At 38.7% G+C, this 13,870-nt stretch overlaps 1 protein-coding gene across 1 annotated transcript; it reads left to right on the top strand.

Moving 5' to 3' along the window:
- Positions 1-11,620: 11,620 nt before the first annotated feature.
- LOC136218755 (berberine bridge enzyme-like 17) lies at positions 11,621-13,426 on the top strand. Its single transcript, XM_066005841.1, has one exon. It carries the CDS (start codon positions 11,642-11,644, stop codon positions 13,226-13,228), a length of 1,587 nt encoding a protein of 528 aa, XP_065861913.1. The 5' UTR covers positions 11,621-11,641; the 3' UTR covers positions 13,229-13,426.
- Positions 13,427-13,870: the final 444 nt, after the last annotated feature.

Here is a 13,870-nt window from a genome sequence, read left to right on the forward strand (position 1 = left end):
TCTTTTCTTTTTTTTTTGTTTTTTATTGTATTGATAATTGGTAGTATTTAACAATTTGACACATAAATCATATGTAGTTGTAAATTAATTCTTTCAAAATGAGTATGAAAAACCCAACTATTCACTGGCATAATTAGACACCTAACTTAGGTTTTTTTTCTAAATAATCCAATCAAAACTTCATAATAATAATGTTAGGATTAAATTGCTTAACCACCTAGTAATAATTCCAGGCTTCTTAAAAAAACCCGTTGCGCGTTAGTCTTGCGGACCGAACCCTTATTGATAAATCGAGGATTAATCGAAAGATGTTATTTTCGATCTAATAGAATTAAATGATGATTTTGAAATGTTATTCCAAATAAAAATTAATTCAATTTGATATGCAAATTTCCCTTGATGTTAATAATTAATATTTTTAGGCACTGACGTGACACGGGGAATCCCCGATAATGATCCCTATAGGACGGGGATAGGGATACTTTTATCCTCCGTGACGAGGCAGGGATAGGGAAAGGTATCCCCATCCCACGGGGATCCCCATCCCGTCCCGTTAATCCCCGATCGGAATTCTCGATTATTCCTCGTGATAATTGATTTTTTTATGATTTAAGTACATTTTAATTAGGTGGTTGGTGATAGGGGTCAAAAACCCCTATCTTTTAGTACGGTTTTAGAGACTATTTTGTATCTTTTATTTTCTTTTTATTTACTTTAATAGGAATTTATTATTGTTTTGTCAATTTTAGGTTTTTAAATTACTTTTTAGCTTTTTATTAAATATTCCTAACTTTTGTCAAGTATTTTGTCACTTTTAATAAATTAATTTCTATATGTTAGTTTGAGCTTTATCTGTACCCAAAATTAAGAAATTAACCTACAAAAAATAAATCAAATTTGACTTGGGAATTAAAAAGAATTTTTGGTAGGATAATTAATTAATTTTAGGTGAATTATCTAAATAATATTTTATGAGATTATGTGCAGATTTTTAGAGATAAAGGTGGAGATTTTTAAGGATCAAAATCAAGACTCACTCGGTACATCAAATTCAACTAAAAATCATGCAGAATATTTTGGCAGATTTTAGGGATTATCTTTGGCCTTTTTGTATTTAAATAATTAGATTTTTTTTCCCCAAAAATAAATTAGTTTTTATTAGATAATAATTGGAGAGTTATTTTTCCATTAGAATAGCTCTTTATTAATTAGTCTTTCGTTAGGAAAGCTTTTTATTAATTGGTCTTTTATTAGGAATAGGTTTTAGTTTTTCATTATAAATAGTTCCATTTGTTAGGAATTATTTTATCTTTTAACTTTGTAAAAACCCTAGCTTTCACCTTGAGAAATCCTTTCCACCTCCTCCATTTCCTTCAACCTCCATTGAAGACACCTCCGAAGCTCCGTTCACCGATGATTGCTCAAGTTCCATCCTTAAGTCCTAGGAAGACGCCTGCATTGGTAGACAGGTTCCCTGAAAGGGATTTTTCTTCTCTTTTTATATTCTGTCTAGCCTCTGATCCATGCTATGAATCCTAGGCTCATTCTATCTTCGTGACAATACTCTTCATCTTTAATATATATTATTGTTTTGTTTTGTTCAATTGTTTTATTGCTTAAATCTTTGTCTTACGCTTTGTCTGATTGGTTTGACTCATTCGATAATCCAAATATTAAGTTGGCACATATTGCGAGCTGAATCTGACCTAGTGCCTATAGGATTGACGACCCTATAGATGATTAAGCCTAAATTACTGAGCCTTAGAGCTAGTTTCGGTCTTACAAGGGAATCACGAACTAGGTACCTCAGAAGGATAGGTAGGGTTAATCGCCTCGGACACAAGTGACTTAGATTAGGTTTTAAATCCGTTGTCTAAATAATCTATTTTCATTATTATCGTATCACCTCATGTCCCTTCGTGCAATTACATTGGTAAAAGATCACCTAGGAGTAGAATAATTTAGATAAGAGTAGAAGTAACTTAACTAGGAGTAGTTTAATTTAATCAAACCAAACTCAAACCCCCAAAGCCTAGATAACACCTGAGACCCAGTAGTTCGGTACTTGCAGGAATAAATCCTGTGGATTCGATACCTGAACTTGTCCAGATTTTATTACTTGATAACGACGGGGTACACTTATCCCTTAGTGAGCCTTCTGCACGAAGGCGCATCAGTTGGTTGTTTTCAATTTTTTGTTTTTTTATTTGAAAATTTTAAGAATGGTTGTTAATACTTGGTATTATTAGCCAATGTTTCTTAAATGTTTTTGTCTTTACTGATTTTTTAAACATAAACAGTGATTCCCCGCGGTGAATGGGGAATGTAGATAACGTTTTTGGAACATCTGTAAATGGGGAATCCCGTGGGGACGGGGATTCCCCACGGGATGGGGATGGGGATAAGTTTGTCCCCATTTAGCTTACGGAGATGGGGATGGTGAATCCCCAACTAGTCAGGGACGGGGATGGGAAATGCATTCCCCGCCCTGGCCCGCTCCATTTACATCCCTATGCAGAAGTGTATACTCTCTCTTGAAGCATTTCGAAGTTGATTCTTATTGAAAGTCGAAGCAATTTCGATTCACTCCCCCCTGTATGTCATGACTTTTTGCATGGTTTCCCATTGGTCGTTCCATATGATCACACACAAGAAATTGTCGGTTGACATACTACTACTTTTAAAAAAACAAGGAAAACAAAGATAGTGTCAAACAATGTACTAAGGAAAAAAAAGAAAATATGCTTCACGGTTAATTGAATCGTGAAACAAAGTACTTAACTATGAACTTGAGTTCTTCACGGTTTAGTGGGACTGCGAAGTATATGTATGTTTTGGCTTCGCGGTTTTAGTTGATTCGCGAAGCCTTTAAGCTTCGCAGTTTGCGATTATGCGAAGCAAACTCGCAAACCGCGAAGATATCGGTTAAAATTAAAATTTCAAATATAGGTCCAAACTAACTTTAAATACACAAAACTAACCGGTCCAAAGGGATTTATATATGTAAAATGAGCATAATACTTATATTAAGAGCTTAGATTTTGGATTGATATATGAAATGAAGGATTGCTGATGAATAGAATAAAAAAAGCAAGGAAGAGAGAAAGAAAAAAGAGGAAGAAGATGCTAAATTGTTTTATATATATATATATATATATATATATACGGTATTATAGATAATTCTTAAATGATGTCCATGTAAATAGGCATCTAAATTGAACTAGTTTTGTAATTTATCCTTCTTTTATATCCTTAATTAAGTTGATTAAATTTAGGGACAATTACAAAACTAGCACCTTTTAAGGGGCTAGTTTTCTTTTCTAACTCATTTTGAGAAACTCACCAAAACTAACACATTTCATTAACAAAATTCCAACCTTGCCCACCTCTCTATCCTTTTATAACGTTGTCTTTCCCCCCATTTTCCTCTTTTTTCTCGCGCCCTCGCTCTCGCTCTCACTCTCTCTCTCTCTAAAGAACAAATCAATTTACAGACAACGAACAACAATCAATCCAACCCACAGTTTGTGCTTCAAGATTTTATACACAATCATGTAAGTTTTTCATTTATTTACAATATTTAAAGCTTCATCGTATTCATGGTTAAGATGTAGCATTTTGTTTCTCTAAAACCCAATGTATATTGTTGCTGCTGCATTTTCATGTTTTTCCTGTTCGTGCGAATCCCTAAAAACAATGACATTGTTGTAGGAAGATGCATTTCGTTTGGAACTTCACTCAGCAATTTTTTACCGAAAAGGCCGATAACCGTCGATATCTTATTAATATCGACAGACATATCGGCGTCGATAGATGAAGAATATCGACGTATATCGACCTCGGTTAAATGAGATTTTCCATTCTAAATCATAATATTCAAACACAAAACACATAAAACATAGATGAGAACAATATTTTTATATTAAAATAAAGAAAAAAAATACACAAAACGGAAAAAAAAAAACACAATAAAACATAATAGACAAACACAAAACACATAAAGAAAAGAGAAACAAACATAAAACAACAAAAGTACATAAACATTAAAGACAAAAAATACATAAACTAAACATTCAGGTACTCAGGACCCAAAAGGGCGTCAGCGTAGTCCATCTTGGACTTCTCCAACAGCCTTTTGAGGCGCCTAATTGTCCTCCTAAGCTGCCTATTTTTTTTCCATATCTGACTCCAGATGGTCAGCCATGGCCTCAGCAGCGAAAGACATGGTGTGCGCCATGCCCCTCATGAATCGGACTATTTCGTCCGTGTCACCTTCACGGAAGGGTTCGCCGAATGTGGCTATTAATGCTTCGAACTCAGGTAGAGGAGGTGGTGGTGGTGGAATCCTATTAACAAGAGACCTGTAGGTCACATCCCAGGCACAAACACCCCACGGGAACTCGTTAAACAATCTTGGAAATTCAGCAAGTTCCAACACCCAAGGAAGAGCTTTTTTCGCGGCAGTGTTATCCAACACACAGCCAATGGCAAAATACAACATGGCAAATGAAACTGCATTTTGATCAGATTCATCATTCCAAACAGTTTGCAGCATAATTGTTTCCACGTCTTTAAAGGTTGGTGTAGGGATGCCTGGAAAAAACTTATTCCTAAATCTATATGGCTTATTTATCGAACTAAACCTTTCGGTAAATGCTTCCATGTCTCCAAACCGTAACCCACTTAGGAGTCCAAACTCCCAATCCCCAAATCTTAACTCAACACCTCTAACTTTGAAGCAAAGCTCCCTGGGTTTGAGGTCTTCACGTATGATCTCCCTTGTTAAAAGGGTGTGACAGAGGACTCCTGCAAATATTGTATTGGTCATATCCAAATACCGCCCGAAGCAACTCTTCCTAAATAGATTTACTTGGTTTGGTGTTAAACAATCCTTTATATGTTTTCCTGCTTCTAGGTTACACTTAACTGTGATGACGCTTTCCGTTCCAAATGCTTTTTTGTATTTATATTCAGATTTCTTCTTGGCTTTCTTCTTCGAAGGAGAGCCATGCTCATCTCTCTTCCTCTTGTCTACACGATCATGCTGAAAAATGTTGTAGACATATCATCAGGGAACATACAATTAAGCTAATTATAACATTGAGCTAGAATGAGCTAGCGTATGCTAAAATAAGAGAGTTATCGACAATTAGCTCGACGATATGAATGTTCTATCGGTAATAGATCGTCGATATGAATGTTCTATCGGTAATAGATCGTCGATATGAATGTTCTATCGGCAATTAGCTCGACGATTTGAATGTTCTATCGGCAATATATCGTCGATATGGAAGTTCTATCGGCCATTAGTCTGTCTATATCTATGTATTATCTACAATTAGGTTGCCGATGAACATACACATCGACGAATTTCAACCAAACCGAATGATTTCCTAACACCAGACGAACCCAGATAAACCCTAACACCAGAAGAAGTAAACGAAACGAAACGAAATATTCCTTCTCAAACACAACAAATGTACATACAATACAAGAGAGAAACGCAAATGTAAAGTCAAGTTATTTACCCTCTTTTTCGTCATTCTTTCTGAATTCGATTCGTTGTCTGAGCTTTGTGTTCTCGCCATGTCCACTCGAAGTAACAGAGATTCGCTGGATGAAATGTACAGAATAGGGCAATGAATCGCCGGAAAGTTAGAGAGATGAATAGCGGGGTGTTAGGTTAGAGAGATGGAAGTTCGAATGTTAAAGAGCGGAAGCGGAGTGTTAGAGAGGAGGGCAAGGTTGGAATTTTGTTAATGAAATGTGTTAGTTTTGGTGAGTTTCTCAAAATGAGTTAGAAAAGAAAACTAGCCCCTTAAAAGGTACTAGTTTTGTAATTGTCCCTTAAATTTAAATACAATCAAAACTTTATAGTTTAACGGGGGCGAAGGAAACGGACAACCCTAGTCTGAGTGAAGCTAACCGGGGCGAATTCCGCTTCACATCCTGCAAAGGGAAATGGAACCGTGTGTCAGTGAGTAATCCGAAGCAAGTCTTGAAGGATATATCAAACCAGAACCGCTTTTCTAGCCTGAGCGTCGATCATATCCTAGAAGAAAACACTCATCCAAACACAGGAAGGCATAGTAACAGCATGATCACCAGTGTTGGGAATACCAGTAATAGAAGCAAGAGAAGCAGGGCAAGTGAAGGACCACATATCCTCAATCAGCCATTCCTAGAATATTCACTAGGAAGCCATGTGTTTGTTCAGAGTCCACCATCTCCAGGCAATACTGAAGGTGAGGGGCGGTGCTAAGTTGCGTGTCTTTTGGAGAGTTCCCTGCTACTTTCTTCATCCCACTTTATGAAGATTGTATCCTGGAATTGTTTTGGTGCCGGTGGTGCCAAATTTCAACGAGCTTTACGTCATTTGGTCAAGACTTATAAACCTACAATCTTAGTCCTTCTGGAGACCAGAATCCAGGGTTCTAGAGCTAGTGCTATTGGGAGAATGCTCTCATTACCTAATGTGGAAATTGTTGAGACCGAGGGCTTCAGTGGAGGTATATGGCTCTTTTGGGATGCTGCGATGGTATCAATTGACATCTTGGGGAGGAACAAACAATTCATCCACAGTAGAATAACGATGAAAGGGGGTCCTTCACACGGTTCTTCTTGGATTTTCACCTCTGTGTATGTCAGACCACAAATGTGTAATAAGAGGTTATTTTTTGAAGACTTGAGTATGTTAAGCCAGTCGGTTATTGGACCGTGGCTGATCGCAGGCGACTTCAACTGCATCAAAAGAGTTGACGAAAAAAAGGGTGGGTCAGCAAGAGTCCTTGATCGCTGTGCACCTTTTGCTAACTGGATAAATACTCTCAACCTTGTCGACCTAGGCTATGTCGGACCGGCTTTCACGTGGTACAGGGGAAATTCTCCACGGACTAGAGTGCCGTGCAGGCTCGATCGGGGTCTTTGTAATTTAGATTGGAGACATGCTTTCCCTGAAGCTGTGGTGCGACATCTTCCGAGAAACCAATCAGACCATGTTCCTATTATGATTGACCTTAAGGGTGGTGCGGCGGCTAACCCTCAGGCCCCGTTCCGCTTCCTGGCGGCATGGATGCAATGTCCTGATTTCAAAGATCTGATTGAGAAGGGGTGGATTGGGAATGGAGATCTCAGAGGAAATTTGAAGAATCTGACTGCAGTCTTGACAGAATGGAATAAAAATGAGTTTGGAAGCATATTTTTGCGGAAAAAGCGGATTCAGGCCCGAATCGCGGGTGTGCAACTGAGACTAGCAAGGGAGTGTAACAGGGGTCTTCTGAAGCTTGAGGAAAAACTTCTAAGTGAACTAAATGATATACTGCTACAGGAAGAAATGTTATGGCACCAGAAATCAAGAGTTCAATGGCTTACGTATGGAGACAGGAACACATCCTTCTTCCACACCTCTATAATTATTCGTCGTCGGAGAAACAAAATTGAGGGATTGCAAGACGAAAATGGCTGTTGGGTCTGGGATGCGGAGGCACTGAAAGCTATGGCGGTAACCTTCTTCCAGGACCTGTTCTCTAAGGAGAATCCGAATAGGCCGAGGTTAAATGCGAGGACCTCTTTCCCGGAAATATCAAATGATGATTTGATTGAGTTGCATAGGCCTTTCACGAATGAGGATGTGAAGAAAGCTGTTTTTTCCATATCGCCCCTTAAGGCACCGGGACCTGATGGCTTCCAAGCCATTTTCTACCAACGGTATTGGCATATCGTGGGGGGATCCGTTTCTGAAAGTGCTTTAAGGGCTCTGAATGAAGGAGCACTGGAGGAGCATGTAAATGACACATTAATTACACTCATCCCGAAATGTGAGTGCCCGGTTTCCTTTGCCCACTTTCGCCCTATCAGCCTGTGTAACGTAACGTACAAAATCATCACAAAATGCATTGTAGAGAAACTGAAACCGTATCTTAGGAAGCTAGTTGGGCCGATGCAGAGTAGCTTTGTCCCAGGAAGACAGGTCACTGATAATGTTATTTTGCTGCAGGAAGTGGTGTCCTCGCTGAGAAAACGCCAAAAGAAGAAGAAAGGAATGGTCATAAAACTTGACCATGAAAAAGCCTATGATCGAGTCAGTTGGGACTTTCTGCACGAAACCCTTGTGAAAGTAGGGATCCCAGTAAACCTAATCAGAATAATCATGACCTGTGTTTCTACAACTCACATGCAGATCCTATGGAATGGAGAGAAGAGCCAGGGATTTAATCCAACCCGAGGCCTACGGCAAGGGGATCCACTCTCCCCTTACCTTTTCATGCTCTGCCTTGAACGTCTGAGTCATATGATCCTGGATGCAGTTGCAAATAAGTCGTGGAAACCAATCAGAGTCTCAAGAGTAGGGCCGCTACTTTCCCATATCTTCTTCGCGGATGATATTGTGCTACTAGCTGAGGCATCCAGACAGCAAGCAAGCCTTATACAGAATATCCTCCACAAATTCTGCGATTCCTCGGGGCAGAAAGTGAGCCTCACAAAATCTCGAGTCTTCTTCTCGTGTAATATGGACCACCGGGATGAATGGGAGATATGTTCAGATTTGGGAATTGAAGCAACGAATGACCTGGGCCGCTACTTAGGGGTGTCGATCCTTCATAATCGTGTTAATAAGCACACCTACAGCTTCGTGGTTGATAGAGTGAAAGCTCGGCTAGCTGGGTGGAAAGCTAAGTGTCTATCTTTTGCAGGAAGAACAACACTAGTGAAATCAGTTCTCTCTGCGTTGCCTATGTATACCATGCAGACTACTATCCTCCCAATCAGCATATGCAATAATTTAGACACCCTGAACCGTAGGTTTCTTTGGGGTGCAAAGGAGGGAGAAAGACGAATTAGCTTGGTTAAATGGGATACAGTATGTCAGAGCCGCAGGAAAGGGGGACTGGGAATTAAAAGAACACATGACTTTAACTTGGCTCTAGTAGCGAAGCTCAGTTGGAGAATCTTGAATGAGCCTGAAACGCTTTGGGTTCAAACTTTGAGCCAAAAATACATGGGCGGAAATGCAATTGCAGAAAATATCAAGGCGAAACCGGGGCATAGCCAAATATGGAAGTGCGTCGTGAAGGGAGCTGAAATTCTAGAGAAAGGGCTAACCCGAGCAGTGAAATCGGGCCGTCAAACTAGTTTCTGGATGGATCGATGGGTCGATGGTAGCCGGCTGATCGACAAAATTTATGCACTTGTTTCGAAAGCGGAGACCAGGAAAACAGTCGCAGAGTATTGGGAAGCAGACCCTGGATGGGATTGGCATTGCCTGAGCCAATATCTACCTCAAAATGAGTTATTCAAACTTGCCTCACAGGTTCTGATGGTGGATTCGCAGGAAGAAGACGGGTGGTACTGGGAGGAGACGGCATCGGGAATGTTCTCTGTCCGATCCGCCTACTCTCTGTACAAAGGAGCAACGCACGGATCAACAAACAACCAAGAAACGGGCTGGGATTACATATGGAGCTTGAGAGTGACGGAGAGGATGAGAGCCTTCTTGTGGACCGTAAGGCATGAGGCGATTATGACGAACCATAACAGAAAAAGACGGCACCTGAGTTTAGAGGATAGATGCCCATCGTGCTCGGACTCAGAGACTATTATCCACGCTCTTCGGGACTGCAGAGAGGCGAGGAAGGTTTGGGATTACCTTGTGCCAGCCAATAGACGGACGGAGTTTTTTAGAACACCCTTGAAAATCTGGATGGATGGGAATTTGAATATAACAGCGAAGTGGAGAGATCTGGAGTGGCCGAGCCTGTTTGCTGTATCTTGTTGGTGGATCTAGAGGTGGAGAAATGAGGTGGTGTTTCTGTCGGAACCTGGTTATCGAGATAAGCTGGAATTCATACTGTCACAGGCGAAGGAGATAGCTACTGTTTCCGAGAGCTGTAACGCGATGAACCAAGGGTTTTACACCGATGTGCCGATATGCTGGAAACCGCCGGAAAACGACTGGATAAAAGTGAACACAGACGGAGCGAGTAAAGGGAACCCGGGGTTTGCTTGTACAGGAGGGCTTATACGCGACAGGAATGGGAACTGGAAGGGCGGTTTCGCCGGAAATCTGGGTATTTGCACAGCAGATTTGGCAGAACTTTGGGGGATATTCTACGGGCTATCTTTAGCTTGGAAGTCAGGGTTCAGACGAGTGATAATTGAATCAGACTCGAAGAAGATGGTGAGGATGGTTAATGATAGAGGAAATTGCTATCACAGATACAGCTGGCTTGTTGAGGCGACTAGGACGCTCATAAAGCGGAATTGGGATGTTACAGTGGCTCATATCTTCAGGGAAGGTAATAAAGCCACTGATTGGTTGGCGAACTTCGCAGGAACTCTCTCTCTAGGTCACCACGAGTGTGTTGTGCCGCCTGCAGGCCTCCAGAATATCCTTGACGCTGACATGAACGGTGTAGCAACGGTCCATTGTGTTAGAGTTTAATGTTTTTTAGTTGTGTTTTCTTTCTGCTCGGTCTGACCCCTCCTTGTTACCAAAAATTATTTTGATTTTCTTTTTCTCTTTATACATATCCTTAAATAGGAATATTCCATTTCAACTCAAACAAAAAACCTTCAATGGATATAATTAGATAATTAATCAGATATATTTTTTTTGGTAAACACGAAAAGTAAACATGAAAAAAAGACTTGGACGGAATCATCTTGGAAAATATATATTTTTATATGAATTCGTATTAGTAAAATAATTTACTAATATTTAATGTATTTTAAATATTAAATTTAGCCACGTCACAAATATCGTACGTACACCTCTCATAATGAAAACATACGCACTTATGACATGGCCATTATTTTATTTTTTTGAAGAATGACATGGCCATTATTAAACTTGAAATGTTTTATTTTATAGTAGTAGTCTTGTGTGCTTAAATTAAATGCAGAATATTTTAAATTTGTCAAACAAGATGGCCGCCAGCCAAAATTTAATTTTGTCAAGTTTGAAAGTCAAAGGAAAATACAAATCAGAATGAAATTTTTATTTCTAGAAGTAATTGATTTTATGTGCAATGAAATCTTTTTTTTAAAGAAAAAATGTAAGGAATAAACGAACATAATATCCGCGAAGGATAAAAATAATTACTAAAAGTATAAAAAAAAACTTATAAAAGTATAAAAAATATAAAATAATAATATATTTTTAATAAATCCAAAGCTGTAGAAAAATATTTGCAATCAAAACTTCATTCTTTAAACTATTCCGAATATTTGGATCTGAGTCTTTTTTTTTTATAACTACGTAAATTTACAACAAAAATATATAGAAAGATATCTGCAATCCAAACTTCATCCTTTAAACTACTCCGAACATTTAGATTTGAGTCATTTTTTTGCAACGGAATTTTGACCCTTAAAATGTGTTTCTTTATCATTTTTAATTTTTTGGCTACTGTTTTATAGAGGAAAGTAAGGATTAGGATATGATTAGCTGGCAAATCTTTAGCTTAAACGATATTTATGGAAAAAATCTCCTCCGACCTCGTTTTAATTACATCCAAATTAATAATTAAGATAATGTTGATTGACTTTTCCATTTCCATTAAAATGTAGAGCATGCTTCATAGTTGATCATACCCTTCTCTCTATATATAGCTTAACTAATAAAATATATACCACATTGAAAATGAAGATTTTAATAACATTATGTTCATTGCTTACTTTGCTAGCTACAGCATCATCATCAAATCCAGTTGTTGACAACTTCCTCCAATGTCTACCCAATCATATTAATCACTCTATACCAATCCAAGACGCCATTTTTACCCCAAACAATTCATCTTTTCAACAAGTCCTTGAAACCTACATCAAAAACCGCAGATTTTTAAACCCCAGAACCCCCAAACCAGTAGCCATCATAACTGCTCTTCATGAATCCCATATTCAAGCAACCATCAACTGTGCAAAGGATAATTCTTTACAGATCAGAATTCGAAGTGGCGGCCATGATTTCGAAGGTCTTTCCTATAGATCAAACACATCTTTTGTCATTCTTGACATGTTCAATTTACGATCCATTGATATAGATATTGCCTCCGAGACTGCCTGGGTTCAATCTGGTGCTATTCTTGGTGAACTTTATTATCAAATTTCCAAGTTAAGTAAAGTCCATGCCTTCCCGGCCGGAGTTTGCTCTTCCCTTGGAGTTGGAGGTCACTTTAGCGGCGGAGGGTATGGGAATTTGATGAGGAAGTATGGCCTTTCTGTTGATAATGTAATTGATGCGATAATTGTTGATTTTAATGGGAATATATATGATAGAAAATCCATGGGGGAAGATCTTTTCTGGGCAATTAGAGGAGGTGGTGGAGCTAGTTTTGGTGTTATTTTATCTTGGAAAATCAAATTGGTTCGAGTTCCATCTATAGTTACAGTTTTCAAAGTTCCAAGAACCTTGGAGCAAGGTGGAACTGACATTTTTTACAAGTGGCAACAAGTTTCTACAGAAATAGATAAAGAACTCTACATAAGAGCACAACCGGAGATTCAAAATCCAAGAAACGAGACTGAAAAGAAGACTGTTAGAATCAGCTTCATAGGGCAATTCTTAGGACAAAAAAGCAAGCTTCTTTCTATAATGAAAAACAAATTCCCTGAACTGGATTTGCAGGCAGAAGATTGCCAAGAGGTAAGCTGGGTTGAATCAGCTATGTTTTGGGATAATTTTCCTATTGGAACACCTCCTGAAGTCATTCTGAATCGGACAGTGCCAGCACAAATATTCTTCAAGACCAAATCAGATTATGTGAAACAAATTATTCCCAAGAAAGATTTGGAAAAGATATGGGAAATGTTCATGAAAACAGAAGGAATGATAATGCAATGGAATCCATATGGAGGGAGAATGAAAGAGATTTCGGATACAGAAATTGCATTTCCACACAGAAAAGGATACTTATTCAAGATTCAGTATTTGACAATGTGGTTTGTAGAAGGAGAAGAGGTTGAAGAAAGTCATATAAAATTGGCCAGAGAAATGTATGATGGAATGGTTCCATATGCGAGCAAAGATCCAAGAGAAGCTTTTCTAAACTATAGAGATCTTGACATTGGAAGTAATCCAAGCAATGAGACTAACTTCGAGCAGGCTGAGGTTTACGGCCGTAAATATTTCAAAAACAACTTTGTAAAATTGACAGAGGTGAAGAAGAGAGTAGATCCAGATAATTTCTTCAAGAATGAGCAGAGTATTCCTCCTGCTATTACTGCCTGATTAGTCAATACATAGAATACATGGGATGTGTTTGATAGAAGTCTTTGTGATTAAATAAGAATACTGTATATTAGGAAGTATTGTAATTATACACGTTTGGGAGGAAACCGGCTAGGGTTAGGCCGAATACTTTTTATATATATATATGTACCTAATTGCTTGAATAATACAAGGCGAAACATAGAGTTATTCCAACTATCGATTCTCGTACATGGCATCAAAAGCTTTCTAGGTTTCATCACCAACCAATCCTATTCTCTCAATTTTTTTTTTTCTATTTCGTGCCTTGTTTTGATTACGATGTCTACTGCATCACAAACCCATAATGACTCCTCCTCTAACATCAGTTCGTCTGGGCCTTCGAATGGTTCTGTTCCACAAGGAAGTCTGTTTTCGCAGCCTGGTTCTTATCTCTCTCATGGTCTTTTTTCCAAGCTGACATCTGCCAACTTCTTAATCTGGAAAACGCAAGTTGAGCTTGCGCTTGCTGGTTGTGATCGGCTGGATCACATCGAAACCGAGACTACCTTGGCTCCGGGTAGTGCTGATTTTGTTCAATGGAATAAGGCAGACAAGCAAGTCATGTCTTGGCTTTTCAATTGTATTTCTGATAACATGTTACCACAATTGATTGGGTCTAAA

The sequence above is a fragment of the Euphorbia lathyris genome, chromosome 2 (genome assembly GCF_963576675.1).
Source record: "Euphorbia lathyris chromosome 2, ddEupLath1.1, whole genome shotgun sequence".
NCBI lineage: Eukaryota > Viridiplantae > Streptophyta > Magnoliopsida > Malpighiales > Euphorbiaceae > Euphorbia > Euphorbia lathyris.

Coding starts and splice junctions, on each gene's coding strand:
- LOC136218755 (XM_066005841.1), top strand. CDS start 11,642: ATGAAGATTTTAATAACATTATGTTCATTGCTTACTTTGCTAGCTACA.